This window comes from Amborella trichopoda, chromosome 2, assembly GCF_054954075.1.
Source record: "Amborella trichopoda isolate Santa Cruz 75 chromosome 2, AtrichopodaSantaCruz75HAP2 v2.0, whole genome shotgun sequence".
In the NCBI taxonomy this organism is placed as follows: Eukaryota; Viridiplantae; Streptophyta; class Magnoliopsida; order Amborellales; family Amborellaceae; genus Amborella; species Amborella trichopoda.
The window spans coordinates 67,345,913-67,370,133 of record NC_142337.1 but is presented as its reverse complement, the minus strand read 5'-3'; the positions used below and the strand labels follow the sequence as shown (position 1 = coordinate 67,370,133).

Here is a 24,221-nt window from a genome sequence, read left to right as displayed (position 1 = left end):
AAAAAAATTTTGTTTGGGGATAACTTGCATATAAAGTTTTGTCCTGGGGGTTATTTGTAATTATCTTTTTTTCTAATAACCTTACGAACATTTAATTTTTTTTTTTTTTAAGTATATAATGAAATCAAATTTAAAAAAATATATATATATATATATAATTAAATCATTTACTTTTAGTACAAGGCGGTCTGACCATAAAAAATAATTATATTTTCTAAATCATCTAGAGGATCTTTGAGGCCCTTTTGGCTCTTGGATGAGAGAAAGAGTTTTGAGAAAGAGAGGGCATGAGAGATGGGTTTAGGGGAGAGGAGGCGAGAGAGGAGAGGCAGAGGTTGGAGGGAGAGTAGATGTATGTGTGAGAGAGAGGGTGTGTTTGTTATTTTAAAAATTATTTGGATGATAAAAGGTTATAAAAAAGAGTTAAAGGGTTTTGTTTGAAATAAATGTTTATGGAAAGTGTAATGTTGTCATGCATATCTTACATTTGAGGGTCTACTCATAAAATATTTACCCAATTAAGGTATATGGAGATATTTTTATAATAATAAATAATTAATTAAATATATATTTTTGGAAATTTTAAAATGCGTTGTGGTGAATAATTAGCCCAAAATGATGTTTTATTTTTTGGGAAATTTAAGAAGGCCAGGTTTGTATAAGGTGCACACTTTATTTTTTGGGTAGATTAGAGAGGAATACAGGGCCTTATCTGTTCTTAGAAATAATTAGCGGTTTTCAAATGCATCAATAGCAATGGAAACCTAAACCCGTAGCTGAGGCTCAAGTAGTGCTACAATCACGCCCTCAACCCCATTCCTACTTATGCATCTTGTGTAATATACAAGTAAAGCACATCTTTAAATTCTACCAAGATATGTATTTTTGTGATAGAAACCTTGCAGTATGAGATTGGAATTGAGTTGCTAATGTTTTTTTTTTAAAAAAAAAATAACTTACAATGGCTTGAAAATCCATGTTCAATCGTGATCATGAAATTTTAAATTCTAAAAATGTTGCATATTGAGTAGAACTATAAATAATTTAAAATCTTGGAATAGATAGTTTAGATAACTTATTAAAAGACGAATAATTTTTAAGACTTGAAATTCTCTTGCTTCTTTATATCTCTATATCTCAAATTCGAGATGATCAAATTTGAAGGTTTTTCAACATTTGAACACTTTTTTCCATTGTATTTTTTTAGGTATCCCTTGCTTCTAGAGTATAGGTTGCAATAATATATAAACCTTTCCCTTACTAAAATACCCATGAGATATGCATTTTTCAATGTTTTAAGCACTTTGTTATCATTTTTTTTTTTATGTGTATTTTGAAATTAAATAAAATAAATAATAAAAATGTTAAATAGTTCATCATGGGCATCGTCATACATTCCCGTTGTTGGTAAAATAAAAAGATGATAGATTAGGTATAAAAAAAAAAAGACCAAAACACCCCAAAAAGGGTATGTACTAGTGTTTGATATGGGAGATTTTATAACTTTCATATTTTATTAACATCATAATCATCATTAGAGTTATTTTCCAACTATTTGGGATGTGCTACATAAATATTGGTCCGCCATTCAATTTTATCAATAGCCATAAATCTTGGCCCGACCCATTGTCCTTTATGAGCTTTCTGTTGGACGAATTTGCACCTCCCAATAGATGACATATTTAGTCTGTGTTACAGATGACCAGTTCACCTAAGTCTATTTTATTTCATCTTATTGTAAATTGGAGTCACACCTAAGTTATCCCAAATGTATTAATTTCGAATTTTCTCTCTTTTTGTCTTGCCACTAATCTATTGGGATTTTCATAGTTACAAGATTAATAAATTGCATGTGCCTATCAAAGTGCAGTTATTTTTATGGATCATGTGTCAATATAGATCAGCAACGATTGACAACTTGAGAAACATGGGGATTTGTTATCATTAATGTATGTATATTATGTAAAGTCAGTGATGAAACTTCACAACATATTTTTCTCTCATGCCATTTTGTCACTTCTTTTTGGGATTTACCCCAAAATGTCAAAGCTCTCATGGAATAATGAATCACACACTATATTTCAAAAACGGGAACTATCATTTGGAGATCTGTTTGGGTCAGCCTTATTTGGAATGTGTGAATAAAATAAATATAAAGAGTTTTTGATAGTATAAGTACATATCTATCTACATTAAAATCGAATATTTTGGCAGTTGCAACATATTAGTTCATTGCACATAAGGATAGTGGCTTCATTTATAAAAGTCTTATAATTAGCAATCATTCGACAATGACGACTATGGGTGTTACCATCAACACTCGTAGTGAGGTTGTTTGGATACCACCACCAGTGAATTATTTCAAACTTAATTTTGATGAAAGTTCACTTAGCAATCCAGGGCCAGCTGGTTATGGCGGTCTCATTAAAAATAGTTTGGGTCACATTATTTTTTCTTAATCTGGTCTTTGTGGTGTCACAACAGCAAATGAGGCGGAAGCACGAGGTTTATTAGATTATTTGAAATTGCTATGCATTTTAGAAGGGGACATGACTATCGTATGAGACTCGATAAATGTCATTGCCTGGAGTAAGATAAAAGCTAAAATCTCTTGGAGATTCAGGATTAATTTTCATCAAATTCAAAATATTTTGTCGACCTCTATGACAACGGTCAAACATTGTTATAGAGAGGCTAATGAAGATGCTGATGTTATTGCTAAATGAAGAGCCCGTACTCCATCTCTGTTGGTTACTTATTTTATGTAATATTGTGCATTGCTTTAACATATTGTATTTTATATATGAATTAATAATAAATCATACATTACCGTTCAAAAAATATATATATTTGTATTTGACATGCATATAAATTTCTCAAAACAATAACATAAAATCGGTTATCGCGCTACCTGTTTGAACTCAGGCTCGTATACGATAATACGAATGTGAAATGATGCAGAGAAGATTGCCATGGCCCGTGTTAAAAAAAAAAAAGAGTGAAAGAAAAATAGCGATCACATGCAATAAGCTTGTACATCTTCGAGGGTAATTGAAGTGCAAGTATGTTAAAAACTTAAAATAATTTGTGTTCGTTCGAAAATGCGACAAGCCCTATTCCTTCAATTTCAAAATAAAGCGGCATCAAACGACGTCATGGAAACAAACTTTGAAACGGCACTCAAATGATAAAGCTACACTTCATTTGAATATTTCCACCCGTATTTGACAAATTTGAAGGGGGGAAATTTTTTAGTAGAAGACGTGGTTTTGATGCCTAAATAGCCTCAAAATGATCATCTCCACAGCCGTATGTATGAGAAAAAAAAAAGGATTTTAAGTTTGAAAGTAATGTATATTCTAACTTGTTTTTGGACTGTTAATTTTCAAAATTTGTATAGTTTTGCTCGATCGGTATTATTTTTTAAGCTTTAAATTTTATACTTAAAGATAAAATTTTAAGGTTGTCACAAATATTTGCTTCTTGATACTATTTGAAGGTGTGCTTTACTTTGACTGTTTAGAGCCTCGCTCTATATAAACCATACCCTTTATCAGAAGGAAAAAGCTTATATAGAGCCCAGGTTCTAAACAATCAAATGTAAGCCTATCACAAAACTTTAATTAGAAGATGTTGTTTTAATGCCTAAATATCTTCAAATTAATCATCTCGACATAAAGATGCATGGACATGAGAAAAAAAATGGTTTTCAATTTTTTGAAATATAGTGTATTTTATAACGCATTTTTTGACCGTTAATTTTCAAGATTTTCAAGTTTTCATAGATATATCGATCTACACTATTTTTTAAGCTTTAAACTTTATAAATAAATATGAAAATATATTTTAAGGCTATCACAAAGATTTCCAGTAGTGAAACCACATCTCTTGACCCTATTTGAAGGTAGGGTCTAATTTGATTGTTTAGAGCCTATGCTGCTCTATACAAACCGAGCCCAGGCTGCTCTATACAAACCGCACCATAATACATTTAAATGTCAAGTATTTAACATTTTAACAATTTCAACTATTCTAACTCGGTTTTTGACATAATTTGTGGACTAAATAAAAAATATGATTAATGTGTTAAAATAGTTCATCTCTTAAATGCATTTTGTTAAATTTCTCATATATTAAAAGAGAGAGGGTACTTGAATGAATTTTGTTCCCTATAGTTTGCTAGAACCTCAAAAAAGGCATATGTGGCGTGGTTGTGTTGTTTTGACGCGCTGAGAGTCCGTCGAAGAAACATGAACAAAAGGATAGGATCTAGGCTCACCTACTTAGTGAGTCACCTCCAAACTCTATCTTAGAGACAGATTAAGGATCTAGAACTTCATGAGCTTATCATGTCGACCATCTAAATGACGAAATTGAAAGAAAGACAAAAAAAATATGTCCATTGTTTCGTTTTGAACCACACAACAAAATTTCTTCAAAGATCACACGATCTACGAGACTTTTTGGAGCTCTAAATTTATAGATTTGAGGGAGCAATTTAGGATGTGTTTCAAATCTTGAAACCCTCGAAAGCTAAGTCGGTTGACTCACTAAATACTTTTCGATAAACAAGCACAACGTAATTCGTAGCGGGGGCTAAATTTCACCAATCTAATCATGTGACCTTGGCTCTCAAGTCTTGACCTAGATTTGATGTCGAGAGTATTTTATTTTTTGATTTTGTTTAAAAAAGTATATGAATGTGAAATTTGGTACGTGCCATCATGGTGCACCTAAAATAAATATATATAATCTTTTTTGATAAACTACAATAACCATAGTACCCATTAAAATTTTAGGGGCTTTTTGGTTATTTTATTTATTGGGAATATTTGTTTCGTGTTTTTTTTTTTTACCGATGCAAGCTTAAGAGAGGAGTGGACGTCTAAAATTGGTGTCAAAATAGTTTGTACGATTTTTTTTTAAAATAAAATAGTTTAGAGACATGATATTGTGATTGATGCCATCTCCATCGTCCATTCGGAATGGATGGTTGGATAGGAGGAAGTATATAAATTTGTTTCTATAAGGCCTAGGCTTTATGAAAAAAAAATAAAGCATCACCTCAATACTCGTCCACAAAGCACTTTGAGCAACAAAAATATACTTGATTGCTCTAAAATCAGTTCTAACACCAACAATGAAATTCAAAACTCAAAAAATGGTATAGATATTGTGGATCTATGAAAATTTATTTTTAGGGTATAATGGGTGATCCAGATAATTTGTTACAATGTATATTATTTTTAGAGTTTAAAATCTTTTTTTTTTGACAACCATAATGTTAAGCCAAGATGATTGAAGTAAAAGTTGAATTACAGTTTTCGACGAGTTATGAGGTAAGGTTTTAGTTGTTTTGATACAGTTGTAACCCTATCAAACAATTTTCCTATACATTTTAAGCTATAGAGAAAATATAAAAAGCTTGTCCTCAAACCAGAAGGTTTTTAATGGCGTATAAATCTAGTTAAATGCTACCAAGGAGCACAAATCAAGACTATTGAGCATCGTTTGTCTGTTGGCGTCTTCATGTCCTCGTGGCAAAGAAAGAGAGAGTGGGACTCATTAAATATTTTTTTTTGGTAGTTCAATAGTAGGATTAGAGTTTGAAAGGTAGAGTTGTCGATGCAATCTTTAAAACTCAAGTTCTACAACACTCATTTCAATACTATTTATTTTTACATCAATATTTAAAATAAAAAATATATTTTTTTAAAAAATATTTTTTTTTTATTTAAGAAAATTCTTCTCACAAACTTGAAATTTGAAATTTTAAAGAGAAAAACTATCTCAAATTTTAATTTATTTAAACAGAAAAAATATCTCAATATTTTTTTTAAAAAAAACTATCTCAAATTTTAAATTTTAAAGAGTAGAACTATCTCAAATTCAAAGTTATCTCACATTTTTAGAGAGAGGTCCCAAAAATTAAAAAGTCTTGAGAAAGAGTCGAGGGATAGGAATGAATGTGGGTTTATACACTAGGGGTATTTTAAGCCTAAAAAAACTACTCTTTTACCTAGTATGGTGTTAGTGGATCCATGGGGCTATCCATTATAATTTAAGTATAGAAAAACTTTTTCATGAAAGTTATGGCTTTAAGCCCTAAAAATAACGTATGTTATACCACATTATTTAGGTGATCAATTTTACCCAGAAAACAAGTGTTTATAGATCCGCAATATTTATACCATTTTTTTGAGTTTCAAATCTTATTATGGGTATTAAAAATTGATTTTAGATTCATCATGGAGATTTCTATTAGCAGATGCTTTTTGGATGAAGATTGAAGTGAGTTTTTATTTTGCTTTCATAAAGCCTAGGCCTTCCAAAAACTTCGTCCTGCTGAGTCGGCGCAAGATACTCATGACCATAGTTCTCGATGGTCATATGGATCATATTGTATACTTTTCCCTCTTCGTCTTGTAGCCTCGATCGCTTTTTTGGTGGGAAAGGAAAAGCCCAAGAAATAAGACAGAGAGAGAAAGAGAAGGATGAGAGAGAGAGAGAGACTGCATATTTATTTGGTCAGTTTTGTTCGCCGCCCTTCGAGCCATCCGTGGTTGTTTCCTTCTGATACCACTTTCTCTCCTAAAGAGCAGTTGCTGATATTTGCAGTCGCATGCGATCTGAATCAGGTGGCATTCTGTTTCCATTTGGAAATGGGGATCACACCTGGAATCCGGTATTTATTTTTTCTTCGTTTCCTTTTTTTCGTTGGGTATCAGATTTCATGGACTCTCTCTTTATCTCTCTCTTTTTCCAATTCAATTTTCAGTAAATAAATATTACATCTCTCTCTTGATGCCAAAACCATATTTTATGTATCTAAGATAGATATTGTTTCTTGATAATATCGGGGACGATTAGAAGGAATGATCAGTCTCTGATGGCGCTTTGTATTGCCGTGTGATTTGGTTTGGGATGTTTCATTTGCTCGAGGATAAAATTTATTGTGATATGGATCAGTATAATTGACGTCAAATTATGTCCCGGGAGGATAGCTCGATTGCCTTTTCTGTTATAGTTTGCCTTACAATGCTTACTATATTTTATTTTTGGGAGTAAAAGTAATTTCGTTTGATCTTTTGCCATGGCATTCCTATGATCTACTACTGGTATCAGAATTGAACTTGTTCTTTTACTTGGTTATTTACACTGTTAGAAACTTAGAATAGCAGTCAATTCATGCTGGGTTCAGTCTAATGCCCAGTGTTCAAAAACTTCAAATGGTCTAATTTTGAAAAGCTGGAGGAGCATCAACTCAGGTGTTAATCCCAATAACAACAAAAATTTCCCTGATTACTATTTGTGAATGAATCTGGTGATTTTTATTTTAAGAAGATTATTTTTTCTTCAACTGAAAAAATTGATTGGTATCAGCGTTATCTGGACTTGGTCGAGTCCACTTGGACACAGCCGAGTAACATCGAGCTGTGTGTACAATTCGGGGCATTTAAAAAATTTTAAAAAAAGAAGAAAGATATTGTAAAAATTTGTAATATGTTTTTCAATTTTTTCGGACATGATTTAGATGTATTTTGCAGAGATTGGTAAGGTGTTCTTTTTTCCATAACCACATTTTTATATTTTTCTTTTTCTTGGATTTTTTTTTAAAATATCCCATACTGTAAATTGTTTTTTGTTTTTTTAAATCCATGTTTTCTCTACTTTTAACATTGTTTTAACTTTTTAAAGGTTTTTGAGGTTGGAATTTATTTTTACTACAGGTCGTTTATTTTTTCAAAATTTCTAAATTTTTTCAAAATTTCTAATTTTTTTTTAATGTTTTTAGTGCCTTTTGGCCCTATGCTGGACTTAATTTTCCTTTGATAGATGGATGTGACCGGTGTAAGGGTGGGAATAGGTCTGGTTGGGTCTGCCCATACCCAACCTGGACCCAGTTCGGGGCCAACCCGGACCCGACCCACAAGTCTATAAATAAGAAATATATAAAATTATTAGTTTGCATAATTCATGCTAAATAATTAGTATTTTTATATGCAGTTTATATTAATATATTCAGGTCAGGTTGGGTCCGGTTGGCCTCAAACTTGACCCGATCCGACCCGATAAGATCCATGCTGGACCTAGACCTGGAACCGGAACCGAACCTGGACCCAGTCCCGGTGGGGTCTATGTGAAGTGCGCCGAGACTTGACCCCTCAGGTGCATTGTCTAGGTCCACACCTAGACCTAGTCAGGTTGCTCGTCAGGTCCATGGGTCGACCCGACCCAATTCCGACCCATAGATGGATGTATTAGAAAGAAGAAAAGAATGATGGTTGGGGTTGTGAAAAATTAGTTAATTGAAAGGATTGTTATAAGGAAAGGGAGACAATGAGCTTCCCTGGGGTATACCCTTGTCGATGAAACAATAACTCTTTCCTATCCCTTATATCGTTCGTTAGGAAGGATAGAATCAGTTTGCAGAAGGATGGATCATCAATGTAGAACCTTAAGGCGTCGAGAAGAAGCTCATGATTTATATTGTAAAAGCATCCCACGATATAAGGATCAAAATGAAAGAAAAACCCTTGTATAGGTTTGCAATAACTACTTATGTTCACATATTCAAAAAAATAACTACTTATATTCAACTGAACAATCTCCCTTAAGCTAGAGATCAAAATTCAAGAACTTGCAACTTGCCAATGAGCACCTCCTGTATTGATTTTCTTTGTTTTTTTTGTCAAATATTGATGGCTAAAAATTGATTGGGAACAAAGCGAATTCAATTGACTGTCAAAGGCTTCATCTCCGTCCTCTAATAAAGTAGCTATGGCCTTTGATGCAATTCTTACATTCATGATGTCCTATATGAAGTTACTTCACGAACACTATCACATTGCATTATTTTCGCCTAAGACTAGGGTTACCCATTTAATGCTTTTCGTATTCGTTTCAAAATAGACAAGGTTTTCCATGAATTAGCCGACTCACCTATCTAAATGAGTCCTCTCTCCAAATCTATTTTATAGATGAATTTTGGATTCAAAATTTTAGGGAATGAAAATCTCAACCATGATAAGTACGAACTTGAAAAAAAAAAAAAAATTTTAATAATAAAAAATATTTTTTTGGACGTAGCTTTAACACCGTTGATTTTAAGTTTTTGTCAGGCTACTATTTTGTAACATCCATCTCCAAGATGGATGTTACATGAGCCAAGGCACGCTATTGTAGAAGTGTGTCCTCTGACACAGACTACTTTTCCTTTCAAAATACATCTTTGCATCTGTGTGTATTGCACTTGGACAGGCATATCATTATTCTGAAGTAAAAGAGCCCAAATCCCTTATCTGAATTTTCCGCTTGCTCTATGTCATATATGCATCTCATTTTCTTTTTGTTGGTTCATTTCTTATTTGCAATTTTGATCTCATTATTTATTTTAAGATGTTTTTCTTCACCCATAAATGTTTTAGTTTCACTGGAAATACATTGTCTTCTGATTGATGTTGATTTTATTGTCTTTGAAGCTGTAGATGGAAGTATCCAATGGTATAGAAGTGATTACCGATTCAATTTACAAGTACTATGAGCTTTTGACCTAAAAGAAAAAGAAGTGCTGAAATAAGGATTTCTTTTGAAATGGTCTTCACCATGAGTATATGGTGAATAGGGTGTGGTGAGGATGCTTTGCTAGACAATGTGAGTGAGAGGGCAAAGCTGAAGTCTGTACAGTGGGAAGAAAATGTCAGATGGTTATGGTAAAATATTTATTTATTTATTTATGAGTTTATCATGTTATGAGTTCCTTTTTGTGATTTTGAAGCTTTAATTTATGATGTTTTTGATATCCTGGTTCGTAAGGCGGATCAGTTGCTCTAATGAAATGAACACGTATTACATTTGCTCAGGTTTCCACTGTCATAACTTCTGAGAATTAAATCTCAGATTGCCATGTTTTGTTCATCAATGACTCCTTCAAGTTGATTTTGACTTTTACTTTTCTTATTCTTAAAATATTCTACCCTTCCCACATTCCCTTTCTGGATTCCAAAAATTTTTCACCTTGTTTATTGCAATATCGTACTTAATAATCATTTTCACTACTGTCTATGTCGGGGTTGTAATTTATAGATGTGTAATTATACCATAGTGCAATGGACTGAGGTGCATGGTACTTATAGGCTACATCCACCATCTGTTCTAACTGATGGTTGGAAAATTAACTGTTCTATAATGAATTTCCTTGTGGTTCCCACTATGCTGCTGCCATTAATCTCCAACTGTCTGCCAGTGTGTCAAGAGGAATGGAAAGTGGATGTTGCCTCTGAATATGTATCATAGTCTACTGGACTATGTTATACTTCCCTGTTACATATTTCCCATTCCATTGAGACACCGTCCATGAAATCCAATTGACTTTTTAGCTGTTATCCCCTTCTGGTTCTTATATCTCAATCTTTCCTAATTTTCTTGTCAAAGCATTGCTTTTGATTTTCTGCAGGTGGTTGTTCAAGGGAAACCTCCGTGGTTGTTGTTGTCCTAGAAACGAGTGAGGTGTATATTATAGTCAGCTTGTCAACAAGGATAGACACCCAAGTCATTTATGTTGACCCAACGACTGGAGCACTGTGCTATATTGGAAAGCTAGGATACGATCTTTTCATTTCAGAAGATGAAGCTCTAAAATATGTTACAGATGGGTCAAGGTGGCTTTGCAAGAGCACAACATATGCAAAAGCAATTCTGGGTTATTTGGCATTGGGAAGTTTTGGTTTACTTCTTGTTGCAACCAAGCTGAACGCGGGCATCCCAAACTTGCCTGGTGGTGGCTGTGTATACACTGTGACTGAGAGCCAATGGATCAAGATCCAGCTACAAAACCCTCAACCTCAGGGTAAAGGTGAACTCAAGAATATTCAGGATTTGGCTGAGATTGATATTGATGGGAAGCACTACTTTTGCGAGACAAGAGATATTACAAGGCCTTTCCCAAGCAGTATGCCAGTCTTGTACCCCGATGAAGAATTTGTTTGGAATAAGTGGCTATCATTGCCATTCAACGACATTGGGCTGCCTTATCACTGTGTTGTTCTTCTTCAGGTTTGTTTTCTTCCCATTTGCACCCTCTCTAAGTAAGTGTTCCACAGTTGATGAAATCTGGGGCTCTTGATCCCTATATGTGGGGGAGCTCTGTCCAAACACATTTGGGATCAAATGATAAATTGTACAGGATCGAGCTCCATCTAGTTAAAGATCAAGGTACCCTAAAACACTTGACTAGTATGGTAATATAGTATGTAACTACAATAGACCACACTTTTATACAATGTCATACTGCTCTAACTACATACTATGCTATATAATACATTCTACTATCCTGTACTATGTGCTACTATATCTAAACATACTATAGACAGCTATATTTCTGTAGATGAATATACTACCGTATATTTACATCTTTTGTATAGATGTATCTTATATTTCAGTCTACTGTAGGCAACTATATTTAAATATATTCTGTACTATATGGTATGTACTACCATACTATAACAATATCGCTAGACTATGCTGCTATTCTATACTCCTATACTATACTATACTACACTACGCTGTATTACCATACTACAATGTTAGGGAATCAGATCCCTTGTAACTCTGGACCTGGATCCCTAATAGCAAGGAGTGAGATTCCAAAATTTAATGATTGTGGAGGAGCGAGTTCTCCTTTCCCAAATCGTAGGATTGGGATTCTGAAGCTTAATCATTCGCTTAGTAGGTGGATCCCAGTAACTTTGGTCCAACAAGTCGACTCCTTGTAGTTATGGGCCCAACAAATTACATTTGAGGCATTACAATTAACAATTCCTTCCACTCTGAAGTGATGACTCTTGAAAACTTTAGTAGTTTGGTTTAACCAAATGGCTCATATTGTGGCTAGAAAGGTAGGGTGCTAGACGACAATGCCCAAGAATGGGTGGGGGGTAGTAAAGTATTCCTCAAACAGCTGCTGGACAGTAGGCGGTGTCACCCTTGAGCAAACAAAACTCCAGATTAGGATGCCCAAATATGTCCTGAAGAAGGATGTAGCAGAAAAAAGTGGTCAATACTTTCCTCAGCCTACATGCATAAGACATGCCTATTTGGAAACTGAAATGCTCTTCTTTGTAATCGGTATACAGCTAGAGCTCTCCTAGGGAGAACCAACCAATGGATGTCTTGGAGCTTCAGGGATGTCAGGAGAGAACCATGCTTTAGAGGGAGTGACTGGAGATTTTGATTCCTGTTTTGCTCGGCTACCAGGTAGGAGGAGCAGAAAAAAAAGGAGCCTGAAGGGGCAGGGGATGCCACCAACTTGTCATTCCCCGAACTGAGTATGAAATTCCTCTTATGGAGGCAAGTAGGGATTCAATGTGAGGAATTTTCATATCTGTAAGATACCTCCTAAAACTTGGGGTCCATGCCATCGGCCTGCAATCACTTCGTAAGATTGGCTAAACTTGGCTCCTTGGATAGAAAAAAAAAAGAGAGAGGAAAAAGAAAGGGAAAAAAACAGAAAAGGAAAAAATAAAAAAAATAAAAGGGGGAACAGAATCCTCTTAAGTATGTTGGACTATCTCTTAGTCCCTCGCTTTTTGCCTCTACTTTAGGTCTTTGTACTATATTCCTACCTTTTGCCAAGGGCCGGTTCCGAGTAACCAGTTAACCAGCCTAATCGGGCAAGTCCTGGTAGGTAAAAAAAGTGTTAAAAAAATTAAAAAATACAAAAAACTCTAAAAAAATATGAAAAGTATATTTAAAGCATGATTAAACAAAGCACATCCAAATGAAGTTGAAAATTAGTGAAAAAAATAGATTTTAAAAAATCGATTTGTGCCCATGGGTATTTTTGAAATTTTTATGGAAAAATGTAAAATAAGTATTCATGGCCAAAACACTTTCCAATCTTTGCCAAAATGATAAAAAAACAATAAAAAATGCATTACAAACAAATCCCTTATTTTTTGGGATTTTATATAATTTTTTTGATATTTTTTTAAAATACCTGGCCGGATCACCAAAACTAGCTAAAACCAGAACCAGCCAGGTTCCGAGTTGAATTGGCCGATATTGCAAACACTGGTTTGGACTGCCGGAGGTTTTCCAGCTCCTGAGGACCAATCGAGGACCCAGCTAACTCCTTTCACCCTGACTGGCCACACCTTTTATTTACTTTGGTTAATTGCAAAGCTCTTCTCTTCTCTCTCTCTTTAGGTCCCCCTCCTCTACCCCCCCTTCTCCATTGTATTCTTTTTCATCTTTGTATTCCTCTTCACCCTTTAGGCCTTTGTTCCCTTCTTTTCGTCACTGTAATCTAAACACCCATCTCGTGGGTCGCCATTTTTCCTTCTTTTCTTTTTTGAGTTTCTTTCATTCTCTTCTTCCCCATGTCCTTTGAGCACCCATCTTTTGGGTTGTCGTTTCACCACATCTTGGGATTTTGTTTTCTTTACATTTCACTTAACAAAGTTAACCAGTTTCAAAAAAAAAACTTCGCACCCTGGAATGTTGCAAATGGAGTGTAGCCTTGGGAAAAGGTATTTCAGTATTGGCTTCCCTGAGCCAGAGGACCGTCCTAAATCAAGTCCTGTCGCCCAACTTGGCCAAGAAGCGAATGTGAGGACCTTTCAAAATCAAGTCCTGTCACTGATGCATTTGACCCTAAGAACCATGCACAAGAGTCAACTCCACAGTGCTGTTGGAGGACTGGCAGCCAGTTGACCTTCCTTGTTCGCAGTGCGCCGTCATCTCTTGCTTAGGAAGGTCTTCTGGCTATTGCTTCTAATACCCAGTCCCCTATTGCTTTACCATCTATTTATTACCCCTGTTGTGTTGTCAATTTGTTACATATTGTGATGTTATTAAAGAAAGGGCCGAGATATCCGCGTTTTGATGTATCCGCTTACTCTCCATGTACAGGGATTTGCAGAATCCAGAGGTATTGGAGGTACAGCTCAACAAGAAGTGACTGTTGCTCTTACAGCCCGACGCAGCAGACTTCATCCTGGTACTCGCTATTTGGCTCGAGGACTGAATGCTTGCTATAGCACAGGTGCGTGTTCCACCCTTGTGTGTTCATATTTATTACATATTTTGTGAACTTATTGCCCAAGAGCATATTGAAGGGAATTTTCTGTCACCTTCCTTATGGTGGAGTGGGGGCACTAAGGTTTGATAATAGCTAGGTTCACATGTCTTGAATGCATTCTAATTAGGGAAAAGATATAATTATCAGGACTAAGGGAAATCCGTATTCATGAGGGTATGACCATCCAATCAGTGGTTGATTGGTGATGGTGAGGGAGTGGGACCCATTGTAACAGACATGATCTCATTCTTGTGTCCAGCTTTCTTTACGACTGTTCATCTCATTGGAAGATGATGAACCAATAGAACGTAGGTGATCATAATTTCCTTTTCTGTTCCCCTATTGCATTTTTCATAAATGCACATTTTTTTTTCTTAAATCAGCATGTTTTTGGTTCTTTGGTGTTGTTTGTTCTTTTACAGCACTTTAGTCTTTAGCAATGATGATATTTGGTTTCCATTCCTTGCTTTCCTTACCTTTCGACAGGAAATGAAGTGGAATGCGAGCAACTTGTATGGTTGCAATCAAGAACTGGTCAAGTTCCTTTCAGCACATATATTTGGCGACGAGGCACCATACCCATATGGTGGGGTGCGGAGCTGAAGCTCACTGCTGCTGAGGCAGAAATCTATGTCTCGGCACGAGATCCTTATAAAGGAAGTGTGCAGTACTACAAGAGGTTAAGTAGCAGATATGGTTCAAATAAGCTAGATGGAACAATCAAAGGTAACCAAAAGAGAAATATTCTGGTTCCGATTGTTTGTGTTAATTTACTTAGAAATGGTGAAGGGAAGTCTGAATCCCTTTTGGTTGAGCATTTTGAGGAATCCATCAATAGTATTAGGGCGTCTGGAAAGATTCCATATTCTCGGATTCATTTAATAAATTATGATTGGCATGCCAGTGTGAAGTACAAAGGTGAGCAGCAGACCATTGAGGGACTGTGGAAACTGCTCAAGGCTCCAACCATGGCTGTTGGAATAAGTGAAGGGGAGTATATGCCTTCAGCAATGAAAACTGACTTTAAAGGAGCACTCATTCAGTGCAAAGACATTGATGGAGTTTTTTGTTTAAGGACATTCCAAAACGGGGTAATTCGTTTCAACTGTGCAGATTCTTTGGATAGAACAAATGCAGCAAGCTATTTTGGGGCTCTTCAAGTATTGGTTGAACAGTGCAGAAGGTTTGGTTTGTCCCTTGATATCGGTGGGGGCTTTGGACTTCCTCCAGGAAACAGATACCCAGAGCAGGGCAAATATGGGGAATATGTGGGCCCTTTGCCACCTGGATGGGAGAAACGTTCTGACGCGGTTACAGGAAAGACATTTTATATTGATCACAACACGCACACCACTTCATGGGAACACCCATGTCCAGATAAACCATGGAAGAGATTTGATATGTCGTTTGAGGAGTTTAAGAATTCAACCTTTGCAACCGCAATCTCTGTCCTGGCTGACCTTTTCCTTACTGCTGGTGATATCCATGCTACACTTTACACAGGATCAAAGGCTATGCATAGTAGTATTCTTCAGATATTCAGTGAGGATTCTGGCAGGTTTAAGCAGTTCTCTGTTGCTAAGAATATGGGAATCACTATTAAAAGAAGATACCAAAATGTTCTTATTGACAGTTCCCGCCAGAAGCAGTTGGAGATGTTTCTTGGGACGCGACTTTTTAAGCATCTTCCTTCTATTTGGACCCATCCATTAAAGGTATTTCATTGTTGATTTATCTTGTGGCAATTTGCCTATGAGAAACTTGAATTGATCGATTTGTAAATACATCCTTATATGCAATACATCTCTGCATTTTGTCTTTAAACCTTGTATGAGCTATTGGTTCACTAAATGAAGAAATTTTCAAAGGAAGCGTGTACCATCATACTCAGGTGGCGCATCTAATATCAACTTTTCAGACAGGTGGTAAGGATGAACCATAATGGGAAGGACATTACAGCTGCCCTATCCTTTTTCTGAACATAAGTATTTGTTGAATATCTGTGCTTATTGAAGGCTTAACTTAGTTATCTGTTCCAACTTGGACAGCAATACTTTTTACAGTGCTGTTTCTATGGGCTCCACAGTTTCTAATAATATGTAATGCTGACAAAATAGGTAACATCACGACCTTCTACTTGCCTTTTGAAGCCTACTGTGAATATGTTCCCAAGTATGAATGGTGGAGCTGATCTTCTCAGCTTTAAAAGAAAAGATCGAATTTGGGTACTCATATTCTTCATTCTCACTTTTGGAGAAATATTTTTCATTCCCTTAGGTCTACTGACAATTTTTGTCATCTCTTTAGAAACTGATGATTTGCTTATAGTGGTTTACTACTTTTCTGAAGGGTCCACATCATTATATTCCCAGGTCTGCTCTCCGGCTGCAGATATTGTTGAACTTTTCGTATACCTCGGAGAGCCTTGTCATGTTTGTCAGCTTCTTCTGACTGTTTCACATGGTGCAGAAGATTCATCCTTCCCTGTGATGGTAGATGTACGAACAGGAACTAATCTGGATGAGCTAAAGCTTGTTCTTGAGGTTTGTCTGACTACTTATGCATATTACTCTTCTTTTCTAAGTTTTTTACAAGTTAACTCCAGGATGCGAGGTATATCACCTCCTGTGGTTTCTATTTAATAATCTATTGTAATTTACTTCAAAACTTGATTATCTTTTACTGGTTTTTACTTATACCAAGATTTTGGTATTTGGGAACTAGTACACTGTTAATTGAATTTCTTAAGTACCACACATCGCTCACCATTTCATTCATGAAATTGTCCATTTGCACCTTGCGTACTCCCCTGCTGCTTGATTTTGTGTCTTGGTAATTAAGATTGGTGTGTATGAGAGACAAATCTTGTACCCTATACTCCCTTGTGCAAACTGCACCTGGATATTTGTTCATGTGACCAAACTGGCTGTTTCCTTGATCTTGATGCTTTGGATTGCTTTGTATCTCTTAAAATTAAAAACCTTTTCATGTGACAGAAAACATGGTAGGTGTTAATGTGAATGATAAAAACCGGTAAAAGGAAAACCATCTCTACACACTGTTCCTCTCGTGTTATTTGAACTTCTTAGGCCCTTTTAATACCACGAGAACTTTGTGGCGCATGCTGCCCTCTCTATTTCTCTACTTTTTTGGGAGGTTGTGGGTGGTTATCTTATAATCCAAAATATTTTTCGGTTATCAATAGGAAAGTACAAAAATTACCTTTAGGTTCATCTGCTTTATTGATCTTTTTTTTCCATTTATGACTGTTATGCAGGGTGCAACCATACCAAAATGTGCAAATGGGACAAATCTGGTGTTGCCCCTAACTGGTGCTATTAAGCCAGAGGATATGGCTGTAACTGGTGCAGGTACACGCCTTCAGGCTCAAGAAAAGTCCACCATTCCTTTGTTATATGGATTTGAAGAACTGGAGGGCGAAATAAATTTTCTTACCCGTGTTGTGGCATTGACATTTTACCCTGCTGTTGCTGGAAGAATCCCTATCACCCTGGGTGAGGTACATGGTTAACTTGGAAATATATAATAGCTGAAATATATAACTAGAACATGTCATATCACTAGTATGTCATGCCTTAATTTTTTCTGGGAAAAATTTATCCAAAAGAACCTAAGAGATGAACTATTTAACAACTTACCCATTTCTTATGATTTAATTTCAAAAAGCCCATCAAAGGATGCCAATCATGCATTGTAATAGTTAATATTTTATGTGTATTTTTTATAAATGGTAAAAATATTAAAATAGTTTAGTTTTTAAATGTACTTTGATAAATGGATTCCCCTTTTTCTCAATTGTACTTGGCGATTAAGGTAGCTTTTGCACCTTAAATACCTCTAATGAATGGCATTATTGTAATATGATGAAAAGGTCCCATGTTGGTGCAATAGCCTTTATGGTCAATTTCACTGTATAATTTCCTTCTAGATTTTGTCCTGAATTTGAGGTTGTGCCTAATAAGTCATAAGCATTTTGCTTGGATATTTTGTTCTCTGCAGATTGAGATTCTTGGAGCCTCTCTTCCTTGGAGGGATATATTTACAGATGATGAATCTTGGGTAAAATTTACCGAGCTTGGGCAGAAACATTCAAATCATACAAATTCAAATCATACAAACCCCTTTTTGTCTGATTCAAACTTTGACATTTGTGATGGGTCATCCAACCACAATGTAGCAATCGCATCACAATCAAGTGGTTCATTGAGCCATGGACTAGATCTTCTAACAGGAGATTTCATGTGTCCTGAACCGATTTCTCAGCCTGAGATGCAATTCAAATATGATCACTTTGATCCTAATAGTGGTCGACACAATGATTTCTTTGGAGATCCTCTTCTTGATTGTTTTGGGCCCCAAGCATCACCTGATTTGGCCACCCCCCAACATGAAAAACCTGAAGATGTTAGTGGCACCCAACAATATCTGAATTGTTACAGATTGTTGAGTGGCACAGACAAGGTATGGAGATTAGTGCATAGGCAGATTTGTGAACATGATTGTTGAAGTAATTTTTTCTGTGTGCACGCATAGATTATTTTCCGTGTCTGGTGATATTGTTGTCATTTACTGTGTGTTCATTTTATGCCTTTGTTTCACAATGTTAAACTGTGGGTTTGAATTATCTTTGAGGTTCTATGTTTATATGCTACGCAAGAATTTATTTCATCCTAACAGTTGTAAAAGGATAATTAACGGCAAATGGTGGACTTCGACTTTGAAACCAGGTCCAAGTGGTTCTGCATAATCTCTCACATTCTTCTTTGTCATAATTTAGTAACCCTGAAGAATGTTAATCTGTTTCTCATGCATTTTAGAACACAGGGTTGTTTGGATTCACATTATATTGCTAATAATTCTCTCCTGATATTGGGGCCAAACTGGCTTTTGTTTTATCTTGCACTTTTTCTCTTGACAATACATCATTCTACAAAATAAGAAATATACGCAAACTGGAAAATGTGGAAATAATTTCCAATTGCTTACTATGTCATGGAAACTAATTCTCCTTTTTTGCGTAACGCTTAACAGACTACATCAAGTTTTGTTTTTCTGCATTTTTAGTTTGACCTGGATGCATGTCATTTGATGGTGTAGATACTTTGTCATGATGCTGACATAATTTCCAATTGCTTACTATGTCATGGGAAACTAATTCTCCTTTTTTGCATAACGCTTAACAGACTACATCAAGTTTTGTTTTTCTGCATTTTTAGTTTGACCTGGATGCATGTCATTTGATGGTGTAGATACTTTGTCATGATGCTGACATGCAGACTGTGTGACTTGTATGGGCAAATGCATTTCTTGGTGGAAAACTAAATGCCATGCATTGGCTTGTCTGTGATGTAGCATAGTATCAAACAAAAGTGCACAGATGATTTATATTCTCCTGATAGTATTTCTCTGTGACTCATGGGAGTTGAGATCTGTCTTTGAATCTTTACACTATCTTGCAGTGTAGGAAGCTGGACTATGAAGAGGCTATGAAGCTTGAAATTGAACGCTTCCATGTAAATCTGTCAGCTGCAGAAAGAGATAGAGCTCTCTTATCCATTGGCACTGATCCTGCAACAATAGATCCAAATGCCTCATTAGATGATTCCTACATGAATCAGATATGTAAATATGCAAACAATCTTGCAGTGCTGGGACGGGTAGCATTTGAAGACAGGATTATATCAGCCATAGGTCTTGATGCTAAAGAGGATTGTGATATTGATTTTTGGAATATATATAGAATTGGTGAATCGTGCTCAGAGGCTAAGTGTGAAGTTCACATCAAGTCAAAGCAGACCCAAGTCTCATGTGCAAATATTCATGCTAATGACCCATCTTTGCTTCTGGTTTGTTCTAATTGCAGAAGAAAGGTATGCAGTTTTTGTTCAGCAGGGAGGGGAAGTATCCTTCTCATGACTGACAATGCTAAGGAGGGATCGAGCTTTAATGGTCAATCAAGCCCTGATGGGTCAAGTCATCATGGCCAAAGTGATGGAATTTCAACAAATCGTGCTGCACCAGTAGATGCAGTGACCTGCAAAAAATGTTGCCCACAAATAGTCCTTGATTCACTGCTTTTGGATTATGTCAGGGTTTTGAGTAGCTTACGAAGGAGAGCTCGAGCAGACAATGCAGCATATGTGGCGCTAAGCCAAGTGACTGATATTTCATCATACCATCATGGTGCTGAAGTGAAGGGAAAGTATGGAAATCAGCAGGGGGGCGATAGGAAAGCGCTGGAAATGATATTTAATGGGGAGGAATCACTTGCTGAATTTCCATATGCTAGCTTATTGTATTCGGTAATGTTTGGAAATCTTATTTTCGATCTGTTTACATCTGGTTTGAGGTGATCTATTTGGTGCTTTCAAGGATTCCTCTCTCTCTCTCTCTCTCTCTCTCTCTCTCTCTCTTAATTCAATCCTGAATGTAGGTGTACCTTCCATTTGATATGAATTCATTCACTATGACCTCTTTTTTCAAAATAAAAGACAAATGATCTTGTGTTTTTTGCAGGTCGAGACAGCGGTAGGTTCTGCTCCACCATTATCATTACTTGCCCCTCTTGATATGGCATCAGAAAAGTCTTACTGGAGAGCTCCCCCAAGTACCTCCAATATTGAAGTTTCTATTATTCTTGGCGACCTATCCGATGTCTCAGGAGTTGTTTTACTTGTCAGTCCCTGTGGTTATTCAGCATCTGACATTCCCATGGTAAGGATTTTAAGTGTTATTATCTTATTTTGATATTGTTTCAGTTGTTGCCTTAGTATGAATGCTTCTATTACATATGAAACAATGATACAATGTACTGTTATTTTTATTTTTATGTTTTTTGGTTCTTGGAATCTAAAAACTTGTTCTCGTGGCTCTTTTTGTGAGTCTGGTATCTCAAACTTATATGAATCTGGTATCTCGAACTTGTATGCATCTGCTGCATATCTTCTATTTGAGAATAATCTATGGTGGGATTGACTAACTTTGGAGGCGCATCTCTCTCCCCCCCCCCCTTCTCCCTCCCTTTCTCCCTCCCTCCCTTTACCTTCCTGCCTTTTCCAACCAATTAGACAAGCATTGTAAATAGTTGATGATCTCTCTCTGCAATAGTTAGCTTACCCAAATGGTTCTTTGTTTATTCTGTTAAACTCCTAGTGACTCTTCATGTGCAATATTGCGCACAATCACTAGATGTTGGGGTCTTTATTTTCATCTCTACTTTTTACCATGATGAGTTTTTTGTTGTTATTTGCAGGTTCAAATTTGGGTAAGTAACAAGGTCAATAAAGAAGAACGGTCTTGCATGGGGAAGTGGGACATGCGATCCTTAATTGATTCTTCTTCTGAATTTTCTGGTCCGGAAGACTCAAAGAGTGAGAAAGATGTACCGAGGCACCTTAGGTTCCCTTTTCGGAATCCCGTACGGTGTCGTATCATTTGGATAATATTTGGGCTACGCAATCCTGGTTCGAGTTCTATGAATTCTTTAGAGAGAGGCTACAGTCTTCTCTCACTAGAAGAGGGCCCCTCTCATCCGGTTAATCGTCGGTATTCTTTCGGAGTTGGAGATAATAGTGCCTCTTGTATTCATGCAAAGAGGTTGTTGGTGTTGGGAAAATCCATCAGGAAAGATTTGGGGCCAGGTGCACCAATACCAAGCTCTGACAAGATAAATCTGAAAGCTTGGTTGGAGAGACCTCCACAACTAGGTCGATTCAAGGTGTCCTACTTATTTCCGAATCCCATATATAAATTCTTTAGTTGCTAACTTTTTTAAAATAAATTAAAATCTTTGGTTACTAAATAATAAGAAATGGGTAACTTACAGTATAATCTAATGGATTATGAACAATCGTAATTTGAGGGTTTGGTTCAATGAAATGATGCACAGCAGTGGAGAGAATGGGACCCGCCATTGAGCCACATCCTGTTCTAGTGGGCCTCTCTCTCTTTCTCTCTCTCTCAAAATCACCATTCACCATTTCATTGGAGAAGAATGAATCTAATTGACTATGAACATACCACAGGCCATTGGATTGTAGTCTCCCCATTGAAATAAATGGAACAAATTGGTCTTTTCCATGGGCCTTTTGGTTGTCTAACTCTTGTTCGATCGTTGTAGGTTCCAATTGAGGCTGAAAGGTTGTATGAAGGTGATTGTGTGTTGGAACAGTACTTATCACCTGCTGCACCTGGCTTGGCTGGGTTTCGATTGGATGCTCTTAGTGTGATAAAGCCTCGTGTTACCCATTCACCTACTTCTATGGAAAAGAGTATTTGGGACCAATCTTTGACATGTTTAGAAGACCGGCACATCATGCCTGCAGTGCTATTCATTCAAGTCTCAGCTCTACAGGTAAAGCAATTTTCATAGTGGCATTTTGGCCTTTGGCCACATCTACTCATTTCTTTTTATTTTAGTTTTGAATGTCCATCAAGGACAAAGGACTCATAATCATGAGTTAATAGTTGATATTTTAGGTGTGTTAAGTATGTGAAATGTTTACAATTGATATTTCAGATGTGTTTTGATGAATTTCCGGTTATATAGTTATCGTGAAGTGTGCTATGGTCCAGTGGACAATGGTGTATATGAGCCATTGAGGTCATCATTATCCATCATTTCATTGGACAGTGATTGCTCCCACATCAGACCCAATTTTCCATGGTGCTAAGCTTGCAGTGACTTTCCATGTTATGATTTCATAATCTTATCAATGATACCATGTCTAATTTCCTGTTTGTGTTGTACCTTGGTTGAAGATTGAGTGGTGTTTATTCTCAAGGTTTTCAGGGGCTAAGTTGTAAGAGCTTTTGAGGAGTTAATTCTATAAGCAGTAAGAGTAGACATGCCTGTAGCCTTGAAGTGATGGGCAGCTGGATCTTTGTTTGGCTTTCCTATTGTGGCCATGTGGTTCTGATACTTATTAAAAAAAAGCTTAAATGAATACTTAAAGGGTGCGGTTTGTATAGAGCTGTGGCTCTATAAGACAGAAGATATTCAAAACATTATCACATATAAAGTTTTACCTTTTGAGGAATGAATATTCCAAGCATTAAATCTGGAACTACAGTTTATCAAGGCCAGCAGTGCTGGCCACCTCAAGGCTTGTCTTGCCCTTTATTTAGTTCCTGGATGCTGTGTTACTGTTGTATTTACTTTTCCTTGATCAGTCTGGTTTGTAACTTCCCTCTTCTTCTGCAAACCAAGTGATCTTGTCTTAGTATCCTATTCTGTTATTTTATGTAGTTTCTCAATATGCATTATCATCATTTCCTTCAAGATGAACAACCCAAACTCTCTCAGTTTCTCTCTCTCTCTCTCAAATATGTCGTGAGTTTTTCCTATTGTTCTGGTCATTTTTACAGGAACCGAACAACTTTGTTTCAGTCGGTGAGTACAGATTACCTGAGGTGAAGCCAGGCACACCTCTGTATTTTGATTTTTCGAGACCAATTCAAGCTCGAAGAATGAGCTTTAAGCTTCTTGGGGACATTGACTCTTTTGCTGATGATCCATCTGATCAAGATGATTCAGACATTAGGACCTTCCCCTTGGCATCTGGCCTTTCTCTATCAAACAAAATTAAGTTATATTATTATGCTGAGCCCTCTGAGCTTGGGAAATGGGCGAGCCTATCTGCAGTTTAAAATGTGATGTGATTGCCTAATGTGTGCATTTTTAGCCAACATGTTATTGAAGAACTCCAAGGTTGTAGGTCCATTATTTCAATATTTAATTTTCATTTTTGGCTTTTTCTTTGAGAAGCTTATATTTGGGGTTGATGTTTGTGTATGTAAGATTGTGAATCTCATGCCTATATCATTTTCTCTTGTTCATGTTCACCCCATATTTTCAATGATCATCATCTAAATTGGAAGCCTTGATGAGCGACGTGTGGCTAGTGGGTAGCTCTAGCATATTGGATCATGCCCATCATTCGAACCTTACCCCCTACTATTTCAGTTGGCTTTCATGATAGGGATGTAGCAAACGTTTTTCTGCTTTTATTCTATGGGATTGCATATTATAAGGCCATTTATCCTCTCACAAGGTCACAATCAGTCCTAAGACATCGAAATCAGGCAACTACTAGTGTCATTTCTCTGAACGCAGCACCAA

General features: G+C 36.3%; 1 protein-coding gene across 4 annotated transcripts; it reads left to right on the top strand.

Moving 5' to 3' along the window:
* Positions 1–6,217: 6,217 nt before the first annotated feature.
* Positions 6,218–23,944, top strand: SAC9 (sacI homology domain-containing protein / WW domain-containing protein). 4 transcript variants are annotated; one of them, XM_006840307.4, is made up of 14 exons: positions 6,218–6,685; positions 9,489–9,713; positions 10,457–11,055; positions 13,912–14,044; positions 14,567–15,795; positions 16,198–16,305; positions 16,453–16,623; positions 17,358–17,600; positions 18,101–18,562; positions 19,561–20,403; positions 20,618–20,815; positions 21,354–21,818; positions 22,221–22,454; positions 23,468–23,944. In XM_006840307.4, exons 2-14 carry the CDS (start codon positions 9,698–9,700, stop codon positions 23,747–23,749), a joined length of 4,983 nt encoding a protein of 1,660 aa, XP_006840370.1. In that variant the 5' UTR covers positions 6,218–6,685; positions 9,489–9,697; the 3' UTR covers positions 23,750–23,944. The 4 variants fall into 4 exon arrangements, with proteins under 4 accessions (XP_006840370.1, XP_088715782.1, XP_011621871.1 ...); XM_088859656.1 differs by having other exon boundaries at positions 22,885–23,944; XM_011623569.3 differs by having other exon boundaries at positions 6,340–6,685; positions 9,483–9,713.
* Positions 23,945–24,221: the final 277 nt, after the last annotated feature.

Bases quoted from the DNA above. Each gene is read 5' to 3' on its own strand.
- SAC9 (XM_006840307.4), top strand. The intron at 14,045-14,566 runs GTGCGTGTTCCA...ACCTTTCGACAG, and splicing joins GAATGCTTGCTATAGCACAG to GAAATGAAGTGGAATGCGAG. The intron at 17,601-18,100 runs GTACATGGTTAA...TGTTCTCTGCAG, and splicing joins TCCCTATCACCCTGGGTGAG to ATTGAGATTCTTGGAGCCTC.